The 27,911-nt window shown below is 41.8% G+C and overlaps 1 protein-coding gene across 1 annotated transcript; it reads right to left on the reverse strand.

The window, feature by feature from the left end:
• Nucleotides 1-545: 545 nt before the first annotated feature.
• AKAP3 (A-kinase anchoring protein 3) lies at nucleotides 546-26,157 on the reverse strand. The gene is made up of 5 exons (XM_067695462.1): nucleotides 26,022-26,157; nucleotides 22,879-22,986; nucleotides 20,448-20,543; nucleotides 8,573-10,888; nucleotides 546-1,696 (listed from the first exon to the last, which is right to left on the reverse strand). Exons 3-5 carry the CDS (start codon nucleotides 20,541-20,543, stop codon nucleotides 1,541-1,543), a joined length of 2,568 nt encoding a protein of 855 aa, XP_067551563.1. The 5' UTR covers nucleotides 22,879-22,986; nucleotides 26,022-26,157; the 3' UTR covers nucleotides 546-1,540.
• Nucleotides 26,158-27,911: the final 1,754 nt, after the last annotated feature.

Raw genomic sequence — 27,911 nt, forward strand, 5'->3', positions numbered from 1 at the left:
GGACATTTATCGGTTTATGTGACTGGGGAATCAGGAGGGCTAAGTGTAGACACAGCAAGATCTAGGAGTTCAGACAAGATCATGGAGCTCAGACTCCCTCTCCCGCGTTAGTCTTGCTTCTTTTTATGGTTAACTTCACTCTGAAGACAAGCTCTGCCCAGAAGTTAAGGTGACCACTCTCGGCCAGTCAGAAGATGCAGTCTTCCTGCTGGTGGGAAAGTCTCAGAGGTGATTGGTCGGACTTGAACTCATCACTGTGTCTGAGATATTGGGGTCCTCTGATTGGCCAGCCTGGGTCACAAGCCCACAGTGTGGTGTGGTGTGGTGGCAGTGCCATGACTGATGCTTCTCCAGGACCACGTGGAGTAGGACACAACAGCTCTCCCAAAGGACGGAAGACGAGCAAACTACAGGATGTATCCACTCACCCACCACCTGCCCTTCTAGTCTTTACCTACACGGACTCAGTCTGTATATGGTTGTAATTATAGTACAGATAAATGTGTACAAGGCACTCAAGACCATAACATCATAAACATCGTACATGGCTTCGCAGTTTTCATTTTAATCAGTGTGTAACTGTCCATGAAGGGAGACACCAGGTAATTGAAGCTATGGGTTTGGATGAGATCACCTAGGGAAGATGGTAGAGAGTAGCAGAGGGTCAAGAGAAAGTCCTGGGAAAGACAAACATGTAAGCGGTTGACAAAGTCGAGTAGAGCCCCTGAGAGACATAGAAAAATAGGGAAACTAGAAACCAGAGGAGGAGGAAGTTTCTAAAAGGAAGGATGGAGAATAAAAAATAGCTGGAGAATGTAAACTTCAGAAAATGCTTCTAAAGCGGGGTGACATGGACATTAAGTCAGAGCAGTGTCAGGAGAGGTGACTCGTCCCAGGTCCTACAGCCAGAAAGGTTCAGAACTGGCAACAGAACTCAGGTGTTCTGGACCTTTTTTGACACCGACTGTCTGCAACCACGGATAGAGCTGAGGTGGACAGTTGTGCTGCGGAGACAGGACAAGGAGCCAAGTCCTGGCAGCCTAATTAGGAGGATTTAGATCGGATACCGAAAAATACTTACAAGGTTATAAAGGGCTGAAATGACGCTTGATGAATTGTGGCTTATTTTTAGGAACCACTTGAGAGCAGGGGAGCCGCAAGGCACTGACGGGGGGATCCAGAGACAACAGGCCAAACGGCGTCTGCTGGGGTCTCTCAGGCCGGCAGCAGTTTTCTTCTGCTATCAGCCATCGGGTTCTTTCTCCTTGCTGAGGTTGCTTCACCTTACCGTCCCATTGGATGCCAAGGAAACAAAATACCCGAAGCCATTTTTTTTTTTTTTTTTTTATGTCCTTGCTCACATGGACAGGAAAATGCGAAATCCAGGGACTAGCACAAGATGGCGTGTCTTGGATGTGAGTGGTATGAAGGTGACGCTGGGGCTCTGTGATGATACGGAGGCGGGGGCTGCGGAGGTGAGAAGGCAGGGAGGGGACGAGGGCCGGGCCCAGCGCGGGAAGAGGGGAGGGCAGCGGCCCCATCACAGGTTCACCATCAGCCAGTCCAGCAGCTGCAGCCGCGTGACGTTGCCCGCCGCCTCGTGCAGCTGTCGCTCCTTCTCATAGCGCAGCACCGACTGCAGGACCTCACCTACGCTGCGCCCTTTTTCCATGGCGGCTGCCGAGAGCTGAAGTAGCTGAGGGAGGGAAGGAAAGCAGTGGTGAGCGGCCGAGCATCCCACCGAGGGCGGGGAAGGGCTGCCGAGGCGAGGGCAAAAGAGCCCCTGCGGCGGGGGGCCTCGAGGGGGACGCTGAGGAGATGTCCGTAACCGGGCCGCTCGCTGGCCTGTCTGACAGAAGAAAGGTGGTTACATCGCCCTTAATTTAAGTAACATCCCCCTGTCCGTGATACGGAAAATGTGATTTCCCACTAAGACTAAAAACCTCCTGCTCCCAGTGGGTGTTTGGTCAATGGTCTTCTTGCCTTCTCAGGATTCTAAAGTTCTTAAGTTCACTGTAGCATCATAAAACGGGCTCCATCATTGTCCCAAGACTGACAAGGGCAGGAGAGAAAGAGACAAAGGACAAATGTGGGTGCTGCTTTCCCTGCCCCATAGACCAGACAACACTGGGATGTTAGAGCAGGAAGGTGACTCAAAGATCCATTCAACCCCCACGAAAACGCTGCCCGGAGAGGTGAAGACTGTCAGTAATACAATGCTAGAAATTAGCGGAGGTAATACTCATACCCAGGTCTCTTCCCAAGCTTAAAATGAGAAACCATGAGCCAAAGCAAGTATTCTAATGTGAGCACAGTCCATTGCTATCCCACCCGGAATCCTCGCAGCAACAAAGGAATCAAAGTTTATATTTTGTGCATTCCGCACCTGACTGTGTGAGAAAGTCAAAGGGCAAATGAACAGGCCAAAAATCAGGAACTGTTCCGGGGAAATTCCGTGCAGACTGAAGTATTGCGTTGGCCAAAAAGTTCGTTCGGGGTTTCCCATCACATCTTTGGCTACACCCAAATGAACTTTTTGGCCAGCCCAATAATGAGGATACTCCTGAAACGAATGGAAAGGCGGAGTCTCCGCAAAGAGGAGATACAGAGAAGACCCAAATGGAAATTTGGGAACTAAACAATAATACAAAATCCCAAATGAAAACTAAATGGACGGAGATGAGAGAGGAAACCCAGTCAACCTGAAGAAGTGCGTCACGCTGAACAGGGTAAGAGACTGATTCAGCCTCTTTCAAAACGACTGAGAAAATAAACAATTCCGAAAGGTTTACCTCTATGCCATTAGAATCCCAGAAGGAGAGGAGAAAGAGGGGAGTACAGAACACATACTTAGTGAAAGCTTCCCCTATTTGCCAACAGACATAACTGACACATTCAAGAAGCGTAGTGAAGCTGAAACAACATGAACCCAAAGAAATTCACTTCAAGACCCGCTGCAGTCAAATTGCTGAAAACTGAAGAAAAAGAAAAAAAAAAATCGAAAAGCCGTCAGAGAAAAATGGCACATTTTGTGAAAGGGAACAATTCGAACGACAGCAGGTTTCTCGTCAGAAACCATAGAGGACAGAGGAGGTGAAACAGCACTTTTTAAGCACTAAAAGAAAAGAACTATCAAACCAGAATTCTATGTCCAGCAAACATATACTTCAGGAATGAAGGTCAAATAAAGAAAAATTCGTATTAAATTAAGAGAATTCATTGCCAGAAAATGCACTCTTGTTGTTCGGGCAAAAGGAAAATGGTATCAGAAGGAAACTGGGAACATAAGGAGTGAACAAAGAACAAAAGAGACAGTCAAAATCTCAGGATAAACGGTAAACGATTCGCCTCCATTCTTTAAAATGTGCTTTACGGTTGAAAGCAAAAATAACATTGCCTAAGGATTTTTGCAACTAAATACATAAAATAACTGCAACCTAAGGCAGAAGAGTAAAGGGACCTATATGGTAGGAAGATTTCTACATTCCAATTGAAGTGGTAACTATGGACTCTAGTTAGACTCTGAAAAGTTAGGTATGTTATCGTGATCCCCAGAGAAACCACTAAAAAACTACACAAAGAGATGCAGACGAAAACACGATAGATTAAAATGGACAACTAAAAACTGTTTAAATAATCCAAAAGAAGGCAACAAAAGGAAAAACAGGAAAAGCAGAGAGACTAAACATAACTAACATTAAAATAATAGGCCTAAGCCCAAGCATATCAATAATTAGGCTAACTGTAAATGGTCTAAACACACCAACTGCTGTCAGAATAGTTTAAAAACATGACCCTACTTACATTGCCTATGGAAAATGGTAACGTGAACCACCTTACGGTAAGTATACTTTCTTAAGGAACTGTCAAACTCTTTTCCAAAGTGGCTGTGCCATTTTGTGATATAGGTAAGCTAAAAGTAAAATTATGGCAAAAGACGTACCATGAAAACACCAATCAAAAGAGAGCTTGAACCTCAACATTTGTGGTGATTCTGTTGGTATAAAGGGGGAAGAATTCAAAAGGGCCAGATGTCCATTTGTCTTTTCGACAAAGGTGCTGAAGACAACTGCATACCCACACGCAGAAGTGTGAATCTAGAATCTAGACACCTACCTCATATTATACATGAAAATGAGCTCAAAATGGGTCACAGACCTAAATATTAGAGCTGAAATTATTATTTAGAAGAAAAGAAACAAGAGAATCTTCATGACCCTGGTTATTAGGTCAGGGTTTCGCAATCTGGCTCTACTGACCTTATGACCAGGTAATTCTTTGCTGAGGGGCTGTTCTGTGCACTGTAGGATGTTTATAGCATCCCTGGCCTCTCCCCACTAGACTGCCCCTTCCCAGTTGTGACAAGAAAATACGTCTCCAGGCACTGCCAAATGTCCCTTGGGGGCAAAACTGCCTCCAGTTGAGAACCACTGAGTTAAGCAAAGATTTATCAGATATGACCTCAAAAGCACAAGCAATGAAAGCAAAAAGTGATAAATTAGATGTCATCATTAAAAACTTTTGCTTTTTGAAGCACTCATTAAGTAAAAAGACAAGATACATACTGAGAGAAAATATTTGCAAATCATACATATCTGATAAAGGACTTGTATCCAGAATACATAAAGAATTCTTGTAACTTTATATTCTTGTAACCCAGTCAAAATATAGGCAAAAGATTTACACAGACAACTCATCAAAGAATATATATGAATGGCTAATGAACACATAAAAAAGATGTTCAACATCTTTAGTCATTTTAATGTATGTATGTCAAATTAAATCCACACTCAGAAACCACTGTAACAGCTATAATTTAAAAAAAAAAGAATAATGAGAAACTGAAATCAACAAAAATTGCTGGTAGGAACGTAAAATGGTACAGCCACTTTGGGAAACAGTTTGACAGCTTCTTAAGAAAGTACACTTACCGTAAGATGCAGCAGTTACACTCCTTGTCACCCAAGAGAAATGAAAACGTTATGTCCACACAGAGATGTGCATGTGAATGTGCGCAGAAGCGTTATGCATAATAGCCAACTAGTGGGAACAACCCAAATGTCTGTTAACTGGTGAGTGGACAGAGAAAACATATAAAATATTCAGCAATAAAAGAAATGAACTACTGACATATACTGCAGTATGGATACACCTCAAAAACGTTATGCTAGGTGTACAGAGGCAGATGTCAAAGGCTGCACAGTTTATGACTCCATTATGTAAAATGTCGGAGAGGCAAATCTGTAATGCTAGAAAGCAGGCTGATGGTTGCCTGCAGCTGGGGGTGAAGCTGAGAAATAGCGCCTAGAAAATTTCTGAGACAGAGAAATAAGGAGTCTCTAGTCCTTATCAGATATTAAACCATATTATAGAATTACAGTAATTAAATCAATATGCTATGAAAATAGTATTAAACTAGTAAGAATAGACAAATGATTCAATGGAATAGAAGGCTTTGAAAAAAAACAAAGATAGCTATCTGAGCTAGTGGGAAGCAGCTGCATCGCACGGGGAGATCAGTTTGGTGCTTTGTGACCACCTAGAGGGATGGGATAGGGAGAGTGGGAGGGAGACGCAAGAGGGAGGGGATATGGGGATATACGTATATGTATAGCTAATTCACTTTGTTATACAGCAGAAACTAACACACCATTGTAAAGCAATTATACTCCAATAAAGATGTTAAAAAAAAAAAAGACAGCTATCTGGAAAAAAAAATAAGAGATTGCATCCCTACATCACACCTTATGTGAAAACAAATTCAACATGGATCAAAGTTTTAAACATTTTTTTAAAAAATCATAAAGATACTAGAAGAAAAACATGGGGAAGTCTTGTTAATATTTTGTGGTAGAGAATGTTTTCCAAAATATGACACAAAATCTAGGAAAAATAAAAGATAAACTGTCATATTTGACTACATAAACATTTTCAAAATTCTGTATGGCAAAAACAACAAAAAACACCAATCAAAAGTCAAATGATAAAAATATCACAAAGGCTAATTTCCTTGTATATAAAAAAACTCTCAGAGATAAAGAAAAAAAGACCAACAACCCAACAGAAAAATGGGCAGAGGGCATGAACAAGTAATTCATCCATGAAAAAGGACTGAAAAATGGCTCTTAAACATATGAAATGGTATTCACCCTCGTTCCTAATAAGATATGTGAAAAGTAAGGTGACACCTGGCAAAGGTCAAAAGTCTGGAATGGACTGTTGGTTAAACTGTGGCAAGTAGACACTGTCATATTGTTGGTGCAAGCTCTACAAAAGGCATTGGGGAATACATATCCAATCTACAAGCACATGCTCAGATACATTGGAATCTGTGCATACAGCATTGCTTATAGCAGCAAAATACTGGTAACTGAAATGTCCATCCATAGAAGAGTGGTGACATACAGCACCTGCATACAGTAAATATGCAGCCATTAGAAAAGAATGTGGCAACTCTATATGTTGCAGAAGAGAATATATACACATAGATAAAAGACTACCATTTGTGACTTAAAGAAAGATAAGTATATAAAAGTATTAACTTGTACATGCATAGGCATTTCTGGAAGGATAAACAAGAAATTGATCAGAATGGTTTTCTCCAGGGAGGGCAATGGGATGGGAGATAAAGATGAGAAAAAGCCCTTAATTTTAAGTGTGCATCTTTTTTTGTGCCTTTGGATTTTGAACTATGCACACATACTTCTTCAAAAATGGATGCAAATTTGTTTAAAGGAATTGGGCTCATGGGCATCCCAGTGTTACCAGGTTCAATCACCTGCATCGCGTGAAAATGTTTGCATATGTTAATTAAATCTCTTTCCAAAAACAAATTGTGACTCATTTTTAGGTAGTTTCTTTGATGTAGACTTCGTCCAGCTGTTCTTAAACATATACTGACGCTCAGAGCAAATCCACTCAGTTGAAGTTGGACACGCTGCTGCCCAACCCTTCCACTCTTCAAGGAAAGAGATGACAGTCTTTACTTTGGGCAAAGATGTGCGTGTGTGTAGAACAAGGAGGCCTGCAAGTCCACTGTCCCCATTTTAGAGAATTCTATCACAGACATTCTGATTCAAAATAACCTAAAATCAGAATGTGTTATGTATGATGGGGATGACTTAAAAGATGGTGTCAGAACAAAGCCCGCTTCACACTGTGCACATGAAAGCTAGGCTTTTTAGATTTTTTGCATCCGTCTACAGCTTTTGTGAATACAGGCCCATCCGCTAATTACTACGTGCCAAAACACTTGTCTGTTGTACAGACTGGAAAAACTGTAAAGAGACAGAACTTGCCGAGGACTCTTAGGGATAAACCTAAGATTGGATCTCCACGTTCTGTCCTTTAGCCCAAGTGGAACATATGCACACAAATCACCTGGGGATTTTGCTAAAGCGAAGACTCTGATTCAGTAGGTCAGGAGTGGAGCCTGAGATTCTGCACTTGTACTGAGCTCCCAGGCGATGCCAATGCTGTCGGTCCACAGACCGCACGAGTAGCAAGTCTACAGATGACACAGTTTCTCGCTTAGCCTGAGTGTGGCCTATTCTGTATGCTACACAGTTCTGTGTCTTCCCGGTCATCAGATAAACCAAGTAACCCAGTTACGAGGGTTACTAATACCCCATATTAAACAGAGAAAGCCTCTTTCTCCACATCCTCTGGTTTCTAAGAAGATGAATGCTTTTTATAAATAATCCCGGCCTCTCGTGCCACCTTCTACTACTTAAAATGCCATTGTTCTACTTTTCTCAATTGAGGGAAAATAATAAAAAATCCTGAGTGTGTGTGTGTGTGCGTGCGTGCTGTGGAGATGGCCTCTCTTAATTCTCCCACACTAGCATGAAACGGCAACTACATAAACAAAAGCTTTCTGGACCCCAAATTTCCCTTCAGTGAGCAGTTCCAAGGCCTAACCTGGGAGAAGAAAGGAGTTAGAAGGCACACTTACCTTTACCAGTAAGAACAGTAATAAGCTGATTTTCCATCTGCCTTATTCTTTGGTCTTACTTCTCAACTGACTCAGAACCCACGGTGAGGGGAAGAGGGATGTTATTTATTGAATCCCTTCAAATCCCCAACACTTCCTAGACCACCAGCTAAGAGAGGAATGACAGGCTTGAAAAGGCCATCAGTCCACCCTTCACCCCCCCCCCCCCGCCTCCCCGGCCCAGCAACACATCCCCAGGATGGGATGCTTCCCAGCAGCTCCTTCTCGTTCTTTGGGCAAAGCTGTCATGCAGAATTCAACCTGAGCCCAGACCTTAATCTGATTCTTTCACCAAGTCTCTTGGAGGTTCCTTATTTGTGCACTCCCATCAATATACGCAGAAAAAAAAAGAGGAAAAAAAATGATTTCTCTCCCTTTTACCCTTTGATACGCCTCCTAGTGGGCAAAATTGAATTTTAATTTACCCATTATCTCTACCATGAGGCATGAGCTTCAAATTTTTACTGTCCCCATTCTACCCTTCTCGTGGCTCTCTTTCCATTCAGAAAGAAAAAAAGAACTTAAAACCCTAATTAACCCCTAAAAAATCTTCCCAAATTCCCGATTCTACTTCCTTACCTTCTCCTGGATTCCTTCATCATAACCAGCAAAGTACAACACGGGGACATTGAGCTCAGAGGCGGCCACCCATTGAAGAACGGCTTGGAGTTGCTTGTTCTGAACCGTATCGGCTAGGTTGTGACTGCTGACAATCACTTTGGGTGCTGCAGACCCTTCGGGGAGCGGTGCTGATATGCCTCTCAATTCGTTGTAGATAGCTTCATAAGCATTCTTCAGGAGGATCTCTGCTGCCCCTGTGCCCTTGGTTGACAAACACTCATGTAGACTATCTGGGGAGGATGAAGTTGGCCTGTTGGTGTCCCCAGACTTATTACTTTCTACTTCTGCCAATGGAGAGTCACAGGACTTGGCAATAATGAGACACAACTTCATCACTGAGTCCATCAGATGTTCTACCATTTGCTTGTTCATGTGGTCATCTAGCTGGTTAGCAACCTTCTTGGTCAGCCCAGCAAAAGTACCTCCAGCCTCATCGCCTTCATTTAGTTTGATGGGAGAAGGACTTACAGGTCTTTCACACTGGGGACTGTCTTCTTCCTTAGTTGGCTTGGGTTCAGAGCTACGGTCGCTCTTGAAAATGGTCTCACCGAGTAAGTTCCGGATGAAGTTGAAGAAAACGCTCATTAGATCCTTCTTTTCTGCTGCTTCTTGGTCAACCCCCATATGAGGAGACCTAAGGCCGGACTCATCAGAAACTGCAGGGGACTTGTTGTTGGCCTGCAAGTTGGTGCCGCCAGCAGCTTTAAGGAGACTCTGTGCATCCATGCTTCCCCCCTGGGCCAGGTGGTACTGAATCAGAAGTAAGGCGGATACGATCAGGTCCCTGGCCCAGGACTCAGAGTCATGCATAAAATTCTCCAGTTTCTCTGGGTGATGCATAGAGGGACTGAGGTTGCTAGGATCGAGAGGAACTCCCGAGGGAGAGTCTGGCGCAGGTTTATGCTGTTTGTTGGAAGCTGCAAGCGGTGCACACTGGAGGTCTGGAGATTTTCCTTCTTTCTGCTGGTTTTTATGCCACAGGGACAGGCCCTCTTGGATGATGTGCTCGCCCAGAGTTTCAACACAAGTCTTCTCCTTCTCGGGTTTGGGTGCAGGAGAGCCTATTTTTTCCCTCAATTTACCTTCAGATTTCATGGATGCAAAGCTGACGTTTCGGTTTTTAGGGTCACTCGTTCCTTTCACGGACATGAGGGAATAACTCTCAGACTTGTCCTTGGTTTCCCTGACAGTCTCAGGAGGTTTCTTGGCAAATATCACTGAGTAGAGTTTACTCAGCATGGCATCCATGATATCTGTGGCCTTCTGGCTTCCATGAACGAAGAGACTTCTTTTCACGGCCGAGACAAAGTCCGTATCAGTCATGAGGGCCCCTGTGACGTCGTGGAGGTTCTTCATGAAGGAGTCGATGAGATCTGAGACCACCTCTTCCGCGTGCTTGATCAGGACCTTCTTTAGCAGGATGGTGGCAATGGTCGTGTCCTTCACTTGGATCTTCAGTGTCTTCATGATGGAGACCATCATATCAGACACCACACTGTTAGCATAGGTGATGATCCCTTGACTGACAGAAGCTGTGAAGTCATTGGGCTTTTCCTGCTCTCTCAACATCTCTCCCTCTGCGGGTAAGGACCTTCTGCCCTCTGTGGCATCACTTGCGTTACAAGATTCAAACACTTCCTTATAGAAGAAAGACTTCTTAGAAGAAGGCTTGTCGTCTGGACCCCTGCTTTCCTTGGTGCTGTCCTTGATCTTCAAAGCACTTTTGTATTTTAAATTCACGGGACTCTGTGATGTTCCTGAGGCTCTGTCAGAGGAGCCAGGAGGCTTATCCGAGGTGGAGTTTCTGGAACAGGCAGAGACAGTCTCGTTCACCAGCTCTGATGCCACCTTGCTCAGGCTTTTTTTGGGTGCGGGCTTATCCCCCACGTACACTGACTGATGGATGCATTTGCTCTCAGAGCCGTCAATCCTCTCATTGATCTCCTTGCGGGCCATGGCTATGACGAGATTTGTGAGGCGATTGGCGTAGAAGGAAACTTCGTCTACTGAGCTCCTGTTACCAGCGTGGGCACTGGGGCCCTGACAAGGGTTCTCTCTGTGACTCATCTCAAAATGCAATCTCCCTGGACTGCCCTTGCTGGTGGTGTTATAATAGTCCACACAGAAACTTTTGTGTGGGTCTCCTGAGTGGACCATTTCCCCACCTAATGATGCTTCTCCAGGCTTGAATCTAACATCTTGGAACTCTGCTGTGCTTTTCTCCAGGTCTCTGCGGAGCCAGCTGAGCACCCTGATGGGATCATGTGAGTCTTCCTGAAAAACAGACAAGGATTCATCCAACTACAACAACGCAAAGATATGGGATATTCAGGACAACCTCAAAGAGCAGTTACAAAAATGGTCGCCTCTCTCAAGTCTTAACTGCTCCGTCAGCCCCATAGATGTAACTGACATTTATTGAGTGCTTACTAGGTATCAGGCACTGCTGCAAGTATTTTAGGCCTGTTATCTCATTTAATATTATTCTGGCAGTAAACTTAAATGCTAGCTCTCTTATTACCCACATTTTACAGAAGAGGAAATTGAAGAACTGAGAGATTTAAGTCAGTTTCTTACCTCAGGTTATACAGCTATAATCATTGACGGAGGAGGAATTCCAACCCAGGCAGTGACTCCAGGGCCCATGCTCTTGGCCACTGCACTATACTGACTCCAAAAACAACTGTCCTTAAGATATGACTGTCAGGGCTCCCCCAGTGGCTCAGTGGTTAAGGATCCACCTGCCAAAGCAGGGGACATGGATTTGATCCCTGGTCCAGGAAGATCCCACATGCCGAGAAGCAACAAAGCCCGTGCGCCACAACTCCAGAGCCTGCGCTCTCGAGCCCGTGAGCCACAACGACTGAGCCCGTGTGCCACAACTACTGAGGCCCACGCACTTAGAGCCCATGCTCCGCAACAAGATAGCCACTGCAGGCTTCCCTGGTGGTGCAGTGGTTAAGAATCCGCCTGCCAACGCAGGGGACATGGGTTCGAGCCCTGGTCTGGGAAGATCCCACATGCCGTGGAGCAACTAAGCCCGTGTGCCACAGCTACTGAGCCTGAGCTCTAGAGCCCAAGAGCCACAACTACTGAGCCCGCGTGCCACAACTACTGAAGCCCGTGCACCTAGAGCCCGTGCTCCGCAACAAGAGAAGCCACTGCAATGAGAAGCCCGGGCACCGCAATGAAAAGTGGCCCCACTTGCTGCAACTAGAGAAATCCCGCACACAGCAATGAAGATGCAACGCATCCAAAAATAAATAAATAAATAAATAAATTTTTAAAATACTTTAAAAAAAGAGAGAGCAGCCACCGCAATGAGAAGCCCGTGCACCGCAACCAAGAGTGGCCCCACTTGCTGCAACTAGAGAAAGCCCGTGCGCAGCAACGAAGACCCAATGCAGCCCAAAAAATAAATTAAATAAATAAATTTATATATAAAAAAAGATCTGACTGTCAGCAGCTACAGAGGTAGCATTTGAGCTGAATCAGAGATTTCATGTATTGCTACTAATTGTTATTTTTTTATGGTTGATCTGTTTTGTTTAGGTCTCTTTATTCCAGCATAGTTTTCAAAAAATTAGAAAATTCAAGGACAGTTGTGCCCAATTCATCGCTTTACTGGGCTACACAAGCACAATCTGATATGTTCAATGGCTTCCAGTGGACTCTTTGACGTGACTTAAGTTAAAAATCTGATTTGTAATTGAGGACTTAGTATCTGTGGACAATTTATTAGTTTTGAGTGAATGCAGATTCTTCGGTGGACATTAGCTGTGATAAGCACATGGACATATTTATATGTTCACCTACTGTAATCTACAATCTTCACTTGAACATAGGCTAAAGTAAGAATGTATGTAAAAGTATCCTACTTACCATCAAATGTAAGGGATCGTTGTAATAACGAGTTATATCTATCTGGGGAGGACCACAGGTACTGCCCATCTTTAAAGCATAATTTGCTATTTTAACTACCAAGTATCATAGAATTGCTGGCTACTATTTGTTCAATACTTAGGTCTACTACCAGGCACTGTGCTTAGTGCTCTATGCATGTTATTTTATTTAATTCTCATACATACCCTGTAAGGTGGGTATCCCTCTACCAGTTTCACAGGTGGAAAAGAGGCTTAGAGAAGTTAAATACTGACTAACATCTCACAGCTACTACACGATGGGGGCTAGGATTCAAATCTAGTTTGGACTCTAAAATTGGCACTCTCCACCCCTACAGTATTCTGTTATGTTTGGATGACTTGGGAAGAAGAGAAAAGCAGCTGGACCTCTACAGGCTGGTTTAAGTTGCTTGTGGGCTACCGAGCTTGGTTCAGAGTCCTCCTAAATGGTTCTGCTAATTTGAATAATAGCTACTATAAGGAAATTTGTGCTCTAGTAGAAAACTATGCATAATCTATAGCATACCTTTCCACATTTTCTGATTCTGATTCTCTCAGAGCTATTTGATAACTCTGTAAACTGTAGATAACTGATAGCAATGCAATATAATTCTTGTCTACACACATGTTAATTCTGACCAGGGAAGAATTACTTACTGTCTCTCCCACTGTGGAAAAGGTCAGTTTTGCTTCCGTTTGCACATTCACTTCAATATTCCTGATCTATATATGTCTCTTTCCTTTGATTCTCCTTTGAACTGCACCAGCTCCTCATTAATGAGTTAAATAAAATCTTTCACGATTTATTTTTATATTCATAGGAAAGTCATTATTTCACCTTTCTCTGAAAATGATCTTTTAACAGTTTTGGAAGTCTCTGCCAGATGTCCAGCAGCTTTGCCTAACAGAGGTAAACGTCATCATGAGGATGGTGTACCAGGTGCGTCTTTCCTTAGGCCCCCAGAGGTGAATCCAAAGGGCAACAGAACTTTGCAGACGTTCTGTTTTTTAGTTTTAATTTTCCTCTCTACGAATTTTGGTTTTGGTTTTCATTGTGGTTCTTCCATGGCCAATAATCACCAGTGGCAGCAATGCTTGAGAATGTGGTTTTATTGTATCACCATTTGGTGATTTCTTTCATGGATTAATGGTTTATAGAGATCTATTCTCTGTTGGTGACAGACAACAGAAAATCTATTTTGCTAGTATTTTTTGCCTACCTTAAGCTCAAATCAGTTTGGAATTTTGTGCCTAGTTGGAAGGAGAAGGGTTCTTTAACCTCCGGACAGGTGAGTTTGGGGTTTCTATGTTTACCTTTGACACATGACTAAAAGTTTTTTTTTTCCATTGACATATAGTTGACATATAACATTACATGAGTTTCAGGTGTACAACACCTGTAATCATTCGATATCTGTATACGTATTGTGAGATGATCATCTCACAACAAGTCAAACGTCCACCATCACCACACATAGTTCAAAAATTTTTTTCTTGTGCTGAGCTCTTTTAAGATCTACTCTTTTAGCAACTTTCAAATATACAAAATACATACTACAGTATTATTAAGTATAGTCACCATGCTGTACATTATACCCCCAGGATTTATTTATTTTATAACTGGAAATTTGTACCTTTTGACCTCCTTCACCCATTTTGCCCACCCACCTCTGGCAATCACCAATCTGTTCTCTGCACCTATGAGTTTATGTGTCCTTTTTTTTTTTTTAGAGCCCACATATAAGTGAGATCATATGGTATTTGTCTTTCTCTGTCTTACTTATTTCACATAGCAGCTATTGTCACAAATGGCAAGGTTTCCTTCTTCTCATATTCCACTGTATATATGAACCACATTTTCTTTATTCATTGCCCGTCAATGGACACTTGGGTTGTTGTCCATGTCTTGGCTGTTGTTAATAATGCTGCAATGAACACAGAGGTGCAGATATCTCTTCGAGATGGTGACTTTGTTTCCTTTAGATATATACCAGGAAGTGGAATTGCTGGATATGGTAGTTACTATTATTTTTAAATAATTTCCTCATATGATTGTAAGATTAAATGAGATAATGTGCGCAAAATAATCTGTACCCTTGAAATGGAATGTAACAGACAGGTAGTACTCCTTAAACATGTCAAGTGAAGATTAGACTTCAGAAGGGTAAGAGAAGAGGAGGAGAAGTCAAGACGCTTGATCGTAGGGTAATGTGGTGAAACACGGTTAACCAACTGTGGCGTACTAGGGAATATAACTTGACTTCCTACGTGTATGGGAAGTAGTGCTCTAGGTGAAAACAGAAGTGCTGGAAGAGAGCATGGCTAGGGGTGTGTCCTGCAATTCATTCCCATCAGCCTGGGTGGGAGGTATGAAGAGACTACTGAGTTTCCATATGAATCTTTTAAAAAATTATTTTTCTTAACCAAAGGTCAGTTACAAGGGTGAACTTCTAAAAGGACAAAATTTAGTTTTAAGAAGAAGCTGTAGGAAAGAGAGCTGCCTGTATGCATGTCTGAGAAAGGGACAGAGAAAAGGTGGTGGAGTCAGAGCAAAGACTTCCAAGAAATGGAAAACTCAGTGGGTTCCAGTGTGCAAACTATTCACCAGGGGGACCAACCTGATAGCCCACTTTGCGGAGGTGATTTAGGGGAGATGAATGATGTGTATCATAAACTATAATAAAACAATTCAATATGTATATAGTGTCTGTGTGTAACGTCATTTAGAGAGGGCATTTGATGAGCAGCCTTCTTTGCAGTGACTCAGGGACTCAGGCTCTGCTTTTGCATGGTTTCACCCTCCCTTAGGGACTCAGAATCTTTCCTTTGAGCCAGTGTATGGGAAACACCAGAGACTGTGGAGGATTGAATGAGAAACTTTTGTTGTCCAGGCCTGGAAGTGACAAACATCACTTCTACCCATATTCCATTTGTCTTTGCCTTTTTTTTTTTTTTTTTTTTTTTTGTGGTACGCGGGCCTCTCACTGTTGTGGCCTCTCCCGTTGCAGAGCACAGGCTCCGGACGCGCAGGCTCAGCGGCCACAGCTCACGGGCCCAGCCGCTCCACGGCATGTGGGATCTTCCCGGACCGGGGCACGAACCCGTGTCCCCTGCATCGGCAGGCGGACTCTCAACCACTGTGCCACCAGGGAAGCCCTGTCTTTGCCTTTTGAAATTGTGATTATGATGTACCCCAGTGTGGGTCTTTTGATTTCATCCTATTGGGAGGTCACTGAACTTCTGGATGTTTATATTCACATCTTTCATTAGATTTGGGAAGTTTCCAGCCATTATTTCTCCAAATATTCTCTCTGTCCCTTTTTTTCTGTCTTCTCCTACTGGGACTCCCATGCTGCATGTTTGTTCTCTTGATGGTGTCCCACAGAGCCCTTTGGCTCTGTTTCTTTTCTTCAATCCTTTTTTTCTTTCTGTTCCTTAGACTTGATCATTTCCATTGTCCTATCTTCAATTTTGCTCATTCTTTCTTCTGCCTGCTTAAATCTGCCTTTGAATCCCTCTAGTGATATTTTCATTTCAGTTATTGTACTTTTCAGCTCCAGAATTTCTTTTAGTTTATCTTTAGGTTTTCTATCTCTTTATGGATATTTCCACTTTGTTCATACACCATTTTCTTGATTTTCTCCACATTTTTCCCTTGGTTCTTTGAGCATCTTTAGGACAGTCGTTTTAAAGTCTTTGTCTAGTAGATCTGCCACTGGGTCTTCTTCAGAGACAGATTCTGTTGATTTCTTTCTTTCCTTTGAATGGGCCATACTTTCCTGTTTCTCTGTATGGCTTGTGAATTTTTTTTGGTTAAAAACCGGACATTTGGGCTTCCCTGGTGGCACAGTGGTTGAGCGTCCGCCTGCCGAAGCAGGGAACACGGGTTCGTGCCCCGGTCCGGGAGGATCCCATGTGCTGCGGAGCGGCTGGGCCCGTGAGCCATGGCCACTGAGCCTGCGCGTCCGGAGCCTGTGCTCTGCAACAGGAGGGGCCGTGACGGTGAGAGGCCTGTGTACCGCAAAAAAAAAAAAACACTGGACATTTGAATCTACTGGATGAAAGTTTAGAATTGAGGCTCTAAGCTGTTTATCAGTGTTTGAATCATTACGTGTCTGCCATTCAGAAAAGCATTAAGTGTAAGTAATAATGTCTTCCTACCTCCACATGGTATTAACAAGTTAATATTATAACGTTTCTTGAGCAAAAGAATCTCTATTCTGACTGGAAAAAGTATTCTTATAGAGCCTAACTCAGAAATATTTTAGGAGTCTAAGTTCACGTAGTTGGGTAAATTTTTGGTAAATAAGATTAGTTTAATAACTTTGGTTTAATAAAAACAGCTACATCTTTTCTGATTTACCAGAGTTAGGTATAACATTAAGTATGCATTTTTATTTTATGTTGATGTGCTCTTCATAAACTTATACAGGTTATGCAGATCCAATCAGCTAGTATTACTTGTACTTAATGTTTAAGATCATGAAAAATATAAATGTGTTTAATCAAATTGAATATTTATCCTGACCAACTTTGTTTCAACAGTTATTATGTTTTATAGTATGTCAGCTTGATGATAAAGTTCCAACATCTTTATGTAACTTAAAACACTGGACTGGTATTAAATTGAGCTAATTAATGGATATTCACTGGATACTTAGATCATTTCTAAGTAAGATAGAACAGTGAAACACTAATAGCTAAGCATAATTTATATGCTTTTGCTTTCTATTTTTATTACTATAGAGAGGTTAAATCTTTGGGTCTGTTAATGAATGTGTTTGTTTTTGCCACTTAGATTGTATAAGGGATGTGTATGTCTGTAGAGAGTCGTCCTGTCTGGTCCATAAGCTCTGTTAGTCTGCACTTCAGCTGCTATGTGACAGTTCACCATTGTAAACCTCCTCTCTCCCAGGTTTCTTTGTGAAATAGATTGGAAAGTATTTAGGTTAAAAATTATGATTAATATAAGTGGCTGAGACTCTATTTAGGAACAATAGTTTCACAGGAATCCAACAGAATGCATGCCTATTTTTCTAGGGACTGCAGGTGAAACCTGGTGGAGAGAGTTTCTTAGTTTTGACTCCCTGCTCTCAGGACAGCAAACAATGGAGGCCTTTAAAAGCCAATTTGGAACTTCCCTGGTGGTCCAGTGGTTAAGAATCCACCTTCCAATGCAGGGGACATGGGTTCGATCCCTGGTTGGGGAACTAAGATCCCACATGCCACGGGGCAACTAAGCTCTCGCACCACAACTGCTGAGCCCACGTGCCGTAAACTACAGAGCCCATGGCTCTGGAGCCGCATGCTGCAACTAGAGAGAAGCCTGTGCACCACAGTGAAGATCCTGCGTGCTGCAACTAAGACCCGGCGCAGGCAAAACTAAAATAAAATAAAAGATCCTGTTAAAGGCCAATCTGTGACTCCTTATAAAAAGTTCCAGTAAAGCAAACTTAAGGCTTATCTGGTTGCTACAAGTATATAAATAATCAGACCAAATCTGACGAGACTAGCCTTATTTTGTGATCAAAATTTATCTTATTTTGAGATTTTTTCAATAAAAATGGAGGTAAGTGTAGGAAAAACATTTGTGCTTCAATAGAAAACTATGCACTATCTATAGTCCATAGTCTGGAGACTGAGCATTGCATATAGCCGTCCACATAACCTGATTCTGATTCTGTGTGAGCTACCTTACAACTCTGTAAGCTGCAGATAATTGACAGCAATGCAAAATAATTCAACGTGTCTACAAACACGTAACTTCTGTCCAGTGGAGGTTTAGCTGTGGAAGAGGCCAGTTTTGCCTTGATTTGCACATTCGTTTCAACATTCCTGATCTGTAAGTATACCTTTTAAAAAAATTCTCCTTTGCACTGGCTGTAATACGTCTCACCAATTTCCTCATTAATTAGTTGAAAAAATCTTTAACATGCATTCATTTTTGTATCTAATTAAGAGTCTCGATTTTGCCTTTTGAAAATTATTCCTTAATGTTACCTACTTTTACAGATGGGCACACTATTTGCAAATAGGCATGTTTCCAAAATTAGGCTGTAACATGTACAGTCTTATTATAATGCAGACGTAGATTTTACTTTTCAATCCTTTTCACAGAACATTAAGGAAAAACAACCCTCTAGCACAGCAGTGAGCTTCGTGATGGAGTCTGAAGAGCTGTGTTAGCTTGGTGGGTTTTAGCTTTTCAATTGTCTCTATTTACGTTTTTTAAACTAAAATGTGTGCACCCTATGTGCATGACTCCACTCAATCCAGAAGAATTTTGCAGAAGTAGCTGATGAAGTCAGAGTGACTGGCGGAAAGACTAACCCTGTTTCTTTTTCTGTTGATGGAGTTGACAATCAAACACCCATCTCCTCCAAACCTTTTGCCCTCTTGCATCCTTTAACTTTCTTATAGACTAGCATCTTGAACAGTTGGGGAAGGTGGATGCCCCATTATTTCTGAGTCTTTCTTAATTAAGAACAGGGAAAATTTTCATGGCCCTGAAGGAGAATATGAAAAGGGTTAAGGGGTTTAATTTTCTCTCCTCAGCCGTCTTCTGCTTCAGTAGCTTAGTGTTAAGTCAACACATACACCTCCCGTCCTATTCTTCACCTCTAACTCAATTAAACATACTTTATAAAATGTTCCCTATCTCCCACTTCTAAATGATCTGTTCTGTAAACACCCAGAGCAATTGCTGTCCAGAAAATCCATTTGGCAAACTACCACGAACTTCTTATAATTGGTGTCTACTAGTTATTTAGGGCACATGCGTATTTTTTATTTTCCCAAATGAATGATACGGTCTACGAGGACAGAAACTTTAATTCTTTACTACATCCGCTAGAGTGCTTCTCACTTATTGAAAAATTGAGAAATGTTTGTTAATTTAATATTGAAACTCATTTTTTTGTTGTTTTTCTAAAGAAAAGGGCAGGAGTAGATAAAAGCTCTAGTGGAAGCAGTTTTGGTTAGCACTCATTCTACATTAATTGGATATCTAGTGTCTGTATGTCCGGATGTCTTAATGTAGATTTGTTAATGTTTTCTTTCTTAGGCTACGTAAGGCAGACCAAATAGACTGTGGACAAACAGAATATGGATCATGTAACATTACATGCAAGTAGATGTTTGATAAATGCTAGTACTAAGGATGAGGATTACAATGGGGATTCCATTAGATTGTGAGATCCTTAAAGGGAGAGAATTCTAATTTATTTTTCTATCTATCTCTGACCCTAAGACTCAGCACAGTGTCTGTGCCAGTTATTCATTGTTGTCTCTCAACTCCAGGTCCACCCTTTTGTGTCTTGCTTTGTGACTCTGGAACTGGACTCTAAACACTTCTCCTTTGGCAGCTGGCTTTGTTGACCTAGGGCACTGGAGGGGCACTGTGTGGTCATCACAGGTGGGAGGCGTTTCCCTTCTGTCCCCCCTGTACCCTCTGGCAAGTGTCTTCAGCACCACTGGGATGCAGGTGGCTGTCCTGTTGCAGCTCACTCTCTCCAAGGAGATCTGAAGCAGCCTTGGTTGAGGGCGAGGGAGCTTTCGTGAGCCTTAGTTTCTTCCTTGTTTACTCTTTCAGCCTAGGGGTAGTAGCTGCCTTCTGCGTTTGCTGCTTCTGGAACTCTTTGAGTCTTCTTTCACAGCTTTTAGTAGTTAACTTAGTTAAATACTTTTCACTGAACAGGTTTTTAATATTCAGTTACTGGTGCGGTTTCCATCTTCTGACAGGACTCTGACTTACGGTGCCTGATACTAAGTTGAATGATGTAGGCAGAATGACAATATCACTTGTTCTAAAGGAGTTCATCTTTCCCCCAATAACTTCATCTTCAAGAATAAGAGGTGGTGGTGGAGAGAATAAAGCTACTCTTAATGGCACAGATTCCTAACTCAGTACTTATAAGGCGGCTCACACTTACCATTTTCCAGTCCTGGGGTAGGTCATCTCCGGGGGAATAGACATCAACTTTGCAAACTCCAGTTTGGCTTTGTAACCAGTCAACCCTATCCGACATCTGCAAGAAGAAAAAAAAATGAGAATGGGTCATCAAAAGGGCTAGTTTTACGGAAGGAGAAATAAGGTAAAAGGCTGAGATGTGGAAAACAGGTCTCCACAGAGACCTGTCCCAAGAGCTACTCCACACCCACTTAACTCTGGACCTTTTCATCCTCAGCTCCCAACTGCAGGAAGATTTCTTAAGCATATGTATCTCTAGTGCAGAGGCCAGAGGCTGGTGTATTCTAGAGGTGCTTGATATAGATTTGCTCATGAATGAACCTAAGCAGACGTGTCTTGCTCTCTGTGTCCTGGCTTGACAGACCTTCCAGATCTTGGATTTTCAGTACAGGCTCAAAGCTCAATGTGATCAGAGTAGAATTAATTTACTTGTCCCTCTCTGTTCTTGCCTCCACCAACTTTTTACAGTAACGTAGGCTTCACTGTAATTAATTCCTAGAGCACTAACTTACTTATATTAGCAGCAAGTCTAGTATCTCTTCCTTAAGATTAAAGGCTTCCTTAATCCCTCTTCCAATTAGCCAGGGGTCCTGGAGGAATTCTCATTCTCCAAGGTTCCACCAAGTATCTGAATGCCAGGAGAAGGGAGACGTCATATGCACCATCCAAAGGGCCCTGGAGGCAGTGATGTCCTTTCGCTGACGTTGATTTTTTCATAAGCTTCCTGACTCTTTGCTCTGTTCCCTAACCTCTGTAATGGCACCGCCATCTACCTGGTCTTCCAGAAAGCTGAAATTTATTTTACATGTATTCTTCCCTCCCAAGCCTCCTCTAGCTACTATTTCTCTCTTCTCTCATTTGTAGTCATTTTTCTTGGAAGAATTGCTTATACTCGCTGCTCTCACTGCCTCATCTCACAAGTGAGCATCATGGTCCCTAATCCACTTACTCCTTGGCCTTTGGCCTTAGTCTCATCCACTTTCTGCAGCACCACATCTTTGCTAGTTCTTGGAAACAGGACTAGTTGTCATATTTGCCCACTGATCATCTACAAGTATGGGCAGCTTCTCTCTGCCCTCTTTTTCCATGACAGAATGCCATTACCAGGCTTCCACACTGAAGTTTCCCTTCTTGTGTTATAAATGTTGCTTAGATCTATACTTCTTAATAAGCAACATGGGATAAGATGGCCAATTTTTCCTCCCCAATGCCTCACAAACATCTTTGTGAAACAGGCATATATATTTATATTTTAATTCCAACAAATATACTGGTTTAAAATTCTGTTATAATAAAGTCCAAAAGCTTACCCTAATTTTTTTAACAATGAAATTGTGTTGTAAAAATAATTGCTTGAAATAAATGGAGCATTATTAGCGGTTGAATATCTGGTTAATTGGAAATATTTGCTTTAAAGGACTTTAGATCGTGGTGGGCTATACATCTCCCCCACAGATAAAACCAACACAACTCAAACACAGATTACACACGATTTAAACTTAATTGTAAGTGGATTTATTATTTTTGTTATACGTAACATTATGGGTAATTACTAAAAAGAAAATATAAGATCTTTCAAGAGCCACCTGTTCTTTGCTCCCAAAAGAATGCGTTCCTGTTTTCACATCCCACTAACTTAGATTACTGAGCTGGGGAAACTGCTTTCTTTTCTCTTCCTAACACTGCAATACAGTAGATTCCTTGAATAAGCAATGGGTTTTCCACCCTGATTAGACCTTAGAATCGCCCTGTTTAAAAATACTGAAACTTAGGATCAACTGTTTAAAAATACTGTATCTGAGAGACCAATCCCCATAGAATCTTATTTCAGTGGTTTTAGGCTGTGGCAATGTAGGCACTGAATTTCTTAAAAGCTCTCTGGGTGATTCTAATGTACATCTAGAATTGAGAACCCCTGGGCCTGGGCTTATATGGAGAGATCCTCTCCGCAGTAGACTTGCAAGCTCCGGAAAGATAATTATTCTTTTCTTTAAAAATTTTCTCTGAGATTTCCTAACCTTCTTGGTACCTTATTTTAATTTTTTTTTAAACCCTAACAAGGAAGCTTTTAATGTCAATGAAGTTAAACCCTGTATTGTTTCTCAGCAGCTCACTATTTTGTGTATATATTCGAACCCTTGAACCATTACCATGCATAAGGAAGGGAGGGCACTGTTCTTTGGCCAAAGAATCAGAAGACTTGGAAACAGGCTGTCCTGGACTGTTGACAGTGCAGGTCTTTTAATCTCCAGTTTACATTTCATCTTAATGAGTTACTTCTAATAGAAAATGACAAAATCAATAGGATCTACTGACCTTAGATTATATAGCACAATTAAAAAGCAAGGATGGAAATGAAGTACAGAAAGGAAGGAAGTTGTGTGATCACTTACTCTTACTGAGGACAGGTTCTGAGCTATGAGGAAAGCTCTGGACTAATTTCTTGTTGTCTTCACTATTCCTAAGTTTATCCACCCCTCCTGCCATGAAATATAAGGAACCTGCAATGGAAAGACACAAATAAAAATGGCTGATTTTACATATGAACTTTATTGCTCTTATTACCAAATAATGATTTTGACCTATTATTTTTCACATGGGGTACATAAGTGATGAGCACAAAATGACATTCACATTCAAATTCCAGGTCTCATTCTTGGTGCAGTCTGATGGTTCCTACGTGACAACAGAGGTTTCATCATCTGGCCAATAATTTCTGAAATGACTACTGTTATTCTCCACCTTCAAATCGTTGGTAGACAGACTAATTTAACAACGAGGACGCTGAAAGTTTTTAGCCTAATCTCAAACCTGGCTTAAATAGGAAGTCAGAAGATAAGTAGCTAGAATGGAGAAGAAGTGCCCTGAGTTCATGAATCTCAAAACACTTTTGGACTTCCCTGGCAGTTCAGTGGTTAAGACTCCGCGCTTCCAGCATTTCCACTGCAGGGGGCGCAGGTTAGAGCCCTGGTTGGGAAACTAAGGATCCCGCATGCTGCATGGCAGCGGCCAAAAAGATAAAACAAAAAATCAAAACACTTTGTAGGCACTCCTTTGAGGACTCGGGAGAAATATACATCCTCATGTTACAAAGGGAATTCATAATTAACTTCAAAACCAGCTTCCAGATCAATTATTTTCCTTCTAATTGCCTGCTGAAAAAATGACTATACGAATACAGCCTATTTCTAATTCTAGATGGCTCAATTTTTCTTTCTTAAGGTGGAGAATCTGAGAAAAAAAGAAATGACTTGCTCAAGTGTGCTAGGCTGGTTAAGACCTGCATGAAGCTTGACTCTTTTGGGGGATATGTTCACCCCAGGGACTTATCGAAGGTGTAAATATTTATCCAATGATTTACTAATAGACCTCCTATCCCAATAAAACAAATAAATCGATATGCCAAAAGCACTCTTGTACTTCTTTCACACCTGCTAGTTATATAGAGTCAGCAAACACTTCCACTCACATATGTCCTGAGGTTTTTATTCTATTTTCTATAGCTTCTGTATGTTGGTCTGCATCCATGAAGTTTGTTTTAGACTTTAAATTCCCTAAATTGTCCTGGATAATAGTGTATATAAAGAGGTACTTAAATACCTTTGGATGATAGTGATATTCAGACTCCTGAATCTGTATACCTGTCTCATAACGAAATGGAAAAGAGAGGAGGGTCTAGAGACTAATGGAGCCAAGGAGTGGATTCATCCATTTCTTAACCTCAAAGTTAGTGAATAATATCCTGGAGTTAGGGTGGAAAATAAAAGACGCAAAGGATGCTTTGTGTTATCTATTAAGTTTGATGAGGAAAGAAGGCTAACTATATACAATGTGAAGATAAATGGACCTTAGGAACCATTTATTGTAACATACTCATTTTAAAGATTAGGAAATTGAGGCCCATAAAGGGAATATTAAAACCAATGGATAAGGCTTTCCTGGTGGCGCAGTGGTTAAGAATCCGCCTGCCAATGCAGGGTACACGGGTTCGATCCCTGGTCTGGGAAGATCCCACATGCGGCGGAGCAACTAAGCCCGTGCGCCACAACTACTGAGCCTGTGCTCTAGAGCCCGCAAGCCGCAACTACTGAGCCCGCGTGCCACAACTACTGAAGAGCCTGTGCTCTGCAACAAGAGAAGCCACCCCAATGAGAAGCCCGTGCACTGCAACAAAGAGCAGCCCCCGCTCGCTGCAACTAGAGAAAGCCCGTGCGCAGCAACGAGGACCCAACACAGCCAAAAATACATAAATAAATAAGTTTTAAAAAAACCACAATGGATATATTCATTGAAATATTTACAGCTCTGCAGGTTAACATTCCGGAAGCTAAGAATTTTTTCTATGGCCAATAGAGGGACCCTGTGGACAATGGAAGGACTGACCTAAAATGTTCCTTAAAAATGTCAATGTGATTATTACCTCAGAGATAACTGAGGAGTGCCTGTCATGAATCAGGAGTGCACAACAATACAGGGGCTTGGTTATGGTGCTGTATCCCAGACCACAGCTCCCTCTCGAGACATGTTTCCTGTATTCATCATAAGGATGAGCTCTTGTTTACTCAAGGTTCCTAAGCTCACAGAAAAACTCAAATTTACAGGCAGCATAAATGAAGCTTTTGCAGGGTTGATACATATCTGATCAAGTTTTGAAATTTATTCGACTAGTTTTGTTTTTTTTTTCCCAGCCCACCCCTCGACTAGTTTTTATTACTAGTTTAAAAAAGGAAGAATATATTCTATTACATCCATTCTCTTTTTCTCTCTCACTCCCTTTCTCTAAGTGCCTGGCGTATAGTAGACACTCAATAAATTTGGTTGTTGATGAAATCAGTTTCATGCGATTTTGTTTAAATAAGGATTAGAAAAGTGTGTGTGTGTGTGTGTGTATCTTTTTCTCAGTGGTACCACTCACTGTTCAGCTTTCCTGTGGTTCTCCTATAGTTTCACTTTCCCTTAGTAATAACCTCTTCCTCCATTGCCCTGTTAGTACAGACATTTTCTCCACAGAGCTACATATATCCTGCCTTCCCCCAGTTCTCTGTTGTCTAGCCACCGAGTCAGAACTAACAGTGAGAGGATGGAAGTGGATGAGAATTGGGGCTCTAAGCTATACCAGTCTGACTTTGCTATTAGAGCACTGGGAACAACAACAAAAACAAAAACAACAACTCTTGGAACAGCCACACATGAATAGGAAAAGTCAGCACACAGTCAAGCTTCCAGTCACATCACGAAATTGGAAAGCAGACAGTAAGACACCCTCATGTACCCTGAAGTATGGCCAAGGAGATCTGATCAATCTGCAACAAAATTAAAACTTCAACAGCAAAGATGGTACATTCAGCTATCATGGTACTGAGGGAGAGGCTCATTTATTTCCAGAAGATTCTGATGTGAAACTAAAATTGACCGGGCAAAGAGGGAGGCGAGGTTGAACATTAAAAGTTAGCCCAGCACTTATCACTGAATTCTCCCTTTTAACCACAGAGGATCAGAAAATGGGCTGTTTTCTCAGTCCAGTGGGATTCCCTACCTCTGTAGAGCTGGAATAGTGAACCACAGAAGACTCCAGAATATACTTTTAAAGTCAATGAAGATGCTGGGATGTTCGTGCTCAGCTCAAGATCTTGTTTCCTCCCCTCAGCCTTCCGTGTACCTCCCCCTTGTTGGGAATGGAGAGTGACATCAGAATCACAACTGGTGATATCACTGTCTCCATGGCAACAGTGCTGAGGCTGCCAGAAACTGAGTGATCAAAGGCCAAGGGGAGGGGTGAAGATACATTCCAAGGCTCGGATGCTTAGTTCGGAAGGACTGGCCTTGCTTTCTCCAGATTAATTTTCTCATTTAAGTGTCTAATTTTGGTAGGGGATATGGGAGGGGGAAGTTATGCCAATGGATTCCATTTAAAAGAACAAAGAAAGTATTACACATGAACAAATCCAGATGGGTGCAGAGAATAAGAAATTAAGGAATTGAGGGTCTACTAAATTTTTTTATGCAAAGCCCATGGAATCACTTCATTTTGTGGGGTCCAGCCTGGACTCTTCTTGACTATAAGCATCTTAACTTTTATATAAAAAAAAAAATTCTGAGATATTTTGCCTAAACTGACCATCTCTGGGTGATAATAAATCTTAGATGGTCAGATGCAGTAGCACTAATCCATCCTCTGCAATTCTCGACCTGAGGAACCATACTGAGATTGATCAGACCAAGAGCGTTTGGTTGGCCATTTCTAGGCTTGAGGAGACTTTAATAGCAGTACACTCTCTTTGGAATGTTACCTTAGGTACTCTTAATGACTCTCTGAACACCGCTACAGGATAAAGATTACAATTGTTAATGAATTCAAAAACGACTTACTGGTTTACAAGCTTCCTTCAACAAGGTTATTTATCTACTGATAATCTTTTATATTGTTTCAGTTTCTTCATCTTTAAAATAAAGAAATTGAGTTTGCTGATCTCTTAAGATCCCCTCCAGCTCTAACATTCTGTGATTTTGACACTTGAGTGCGATGTGAACAGAACACACGTACACTCATACAGCACTTTGCAGCGGACAAAGCGCCTTCACGTCCATGTCACTTGATCCTTCCGGTAGCATTCTGAGGAAACAGGACAAGTGTTCTCTTCCCTGTTAGACAGATGTAGAAGCTTACCCAGCTCACAACAGATACCTGGTAGACTAGAACTGGGCTCTAACATTCTGAGTTTTTGAGTTTTAAGTCGATGCTGTTTCAGCAATATCATGCCACCTTGAAAGTAGTATTGAGAACGTGAAGCACTCTTTGACGTGGAGATGAAACGTAACTGGCAATATTACACAGGTGTTAGGATGCGGCCAATGATAATGGGATCTATCAATTCATCAGAATCAGGAAGGTATGTTTTTATTCATATCGACTCCAGAATCAAATATTAGCAAAATGTAAGTGCTGAGTGAACACAGGATGAGACCAAGAAATATGACAGTGTAGCATTAGTAAACTTCTCTGATAAAATTTCTTCAAGAGTTTCTTTCCTCTTCCAATTCACTGTGGAAGATGACGTTTCAGTAAGCGGAGGGGGTGGGGTAGAGTGGGACCAACCAACCTTACAAGCCTAATAACAGGCCACTTCTGATCACTACATGTCTTTTGTCTATCCCAGCAACGCACATTCCTTTCTTCCTGAAAACACAAAGCACTGAAGAAATGACCGAGCCTAGAAAGATTCCCCCAAACGATTCTGTTTTCTGATACGCCCTAGGTAGATGTCTCACGACAGGTTGCTGATCGCTGTCCCTACTCAGGGAGCTTGAAAGGTTGCCCCGAAGAAAGTATTCAAAAATGCAAATCTTTCTGGAATTTCCATAAGCTCTGGATACTATTATACTTTCTGGAACAATGTAGACTCCCAACGGATCCACAGTTTAAAAA

The sequence above is a fragment of the Pseudorca crassidens genome, chromosome 11, assembly GCF_039906515.1.
Source record: "Pseudorca crassidens isolate mPseCra1 chromosome 11, mPseCra1.hap1, whole genome shotgun sequence".
Taxonomy (NCBI): Eukaryota; Metazoa; Chordata; class Mammalia; order Artiodactyla; family Delphinidae; genus Pseudorca; species Pseudorca crassidens.